This window comes from Microtus ochrogaster, unplaced genomic scaffold, assembly GCF_000317375.1.
Source record: "Microtus ochrogaster isolate Prairie Vole_2 unplaced genomic scaffold, MicOch1.0 UNK49, whole genome shotgun sequence".
Taxonomy (NCBI): Eukaryota; Metazoa; Chordata; class Mammalia; order Rodentia; family Cricetidae; genus Microtus; species Microtus ochrogaster.
Window position 1 is genome coordinate 2,750,181 of NW_004949147.1, and position 1,968 is coordinate 2,752,148.

The window sequence follows — 1,968 nt, forward strand, 5'->3', positions numbered from 1 at the left end:
AGTGAGTGTAAGGTTTTAGAAAAATGTCTTAGGGTTGAGGGGGCTTACAAATGCACTTAGAGTCTTTAAGTTTCAGCACACTGAAAGAACTGGTAATATAAGCTAGGATGATCTGAAGCCAGTAATCATTCTCTTCCCTGATTCTATATTTGTTATAATTTAGAATAACTTTTACACATTAAGATTGGTGTGTAGCATCTTCATAACCATGTCACAATATTACTCATTACTTATGCTAACATTAAACTGTTTTTTGAAAGAATCCCCTTTTCTGTCATAGATCTTCTATTTGAAACTTCTAGTATTTCCATCCCTGTGATGAAAATACTTGAAATATGAAAGATGAAACGATTTACTTTGGATCCCAGTTTAATTCAGTCTGTTTCTTTGGCTCAGTTGCTTTGAGCTTGAGGAGGCTGCACATCCCAGGACATCTTAGAAACAAAGATAAGGGGGTGAACGTGGGTCCTAGTGACCTACTTCCTTCAGTTAGGTCACATCTTTTAGTAGCTTGTTCAGTTGTGAATTATTATGACCCTGTCACTTCTTACCTGTGAACACTGCTACACTGAGGACTAAACATTTCATGTACAAATTATAAACCATTTGGCCCTGGATCCCAAAGACTTATGTCTAGCTCATAATGCAAAGTATTTAGTTCACCTCTAAGAGTCCCTGTATAGTTTGAGCTTTATCCCAAAATTCAAGTCCAGAAGGTAACTTTTAGTTGTGATCTCCTATACAATTAAAGATGCCTGTTGTGTACATTTGGTAAGGATGGCCACAGGATCAACATTCCTCTGCGTGAGGGAAGGGTGGGAGCATAGAAAGGAGGGTCTTAGCCAAGGTAAAACAAAAACCCCCTAGGGCAACATTAAATTTTGATTGATCATCTATATCTATCACCCAAGTGATGGGATGGTATAATCTGATCTTTAATGGACTTTTTGGCTTTGCAACCTTCAGCTTTCCTGGCAACTCTCTTGAGGCTGGTTGCCTGTAGCTTTTTTTGGAGATCTTCCATGTTTCTGGCAACTTCAACTTCCTAGAGTCTCCATTACAACTTGGGCTCAATCATACCCATCTTCCGGGTTTCTGTCTCTGGCTGGTCTCCCTATTCTTTCTCTCAAATCTGGTAGAATTCCTTGCAGTTTCACAACTCTTACAAATTTTACATATTTACAAAACCAGCATCACTTGGATGACTCTAAAAACTTCTTTTGCTGCAAACTTTACTGTTGGGGCCCACTTATCCTTGGCAATGGTCATTAGCAAATGAATTTTGGGAAAACAGTTTTCTTGGAGGCCCTGTTTGAATTAGGCATGATGAACTCTTGATTAACTACATTAATAGTGTATAATAGACAACACTGTAATTATAATGTACTTTAGTGTTATGTTATATAAATGACATCTTTCTCATAATTTGTTACCTCCCCCCAATTCAGTTTTCCACAGGCTACAAATCAAACATTACTAGACAAGTTTAAACATCAACATGAAGAGAATTCTTATATTGAATTTCCAGCTGTCTTGGAACCTGCTTTTATCATAAAACATTATGCTGGAAAAGTAAAATATGGAGTAAAGGTCAGTAAATTTCTTACTGAATGTGGTTTTAGAGCAGAGGCGTGTCTTTTAATATATAGAACATTTTATTTCTTGACAGTATTTTTGCATGTAAACATTGTTTATGTTCTTTTTTTTTCCCCCCAGACAATATTTCTCTTTTACAAACTTAGCGATATTCCTACCTCTGCCTCTCAAGTACTGGAATTAAAGATGTGCACCACCACAGCCCAGTAAAACATTGTTTCTTGATCATACCTATCTCCCAATCTTCCCCCAGATGTGTGGTTACTGTCTCTGGTATACTACCCTCTCATGTTGTTTTTGGAGTCTCTGGATCATTAGTAGCCTTTGGAGGGATTTTGTAAGGATAGAACTAGAATTGAGATCTTTTCTTTT

The 1,968-nt window shown here is 37.1% G+C and overlaps 1 protein-coding gene across 1 annotated transcript in view; it reads left to right on the forward strand.

Moving 5' to 3' along the window:
- Myo9a (myosin IXA) overlaps positions 1–1,968 on the forward strand; it is a gene marked incomplete at its 3' end in the record, with an annotated part of 191,454 nt that overhangs the window by 95,703 nt on the left and 93,783 nt on the right. Inside the window, exon 12 of the mRNA XM_013354586.2 lies at positions 1,449–1,590. Within this exon, the coding sequence (XP_013210040.1) occupies positions 1,449–1,590 (142 nt within the window). The remainder of the gene's footprint in view (positions 1–1,448; positions 1,591–1,968) is intronic.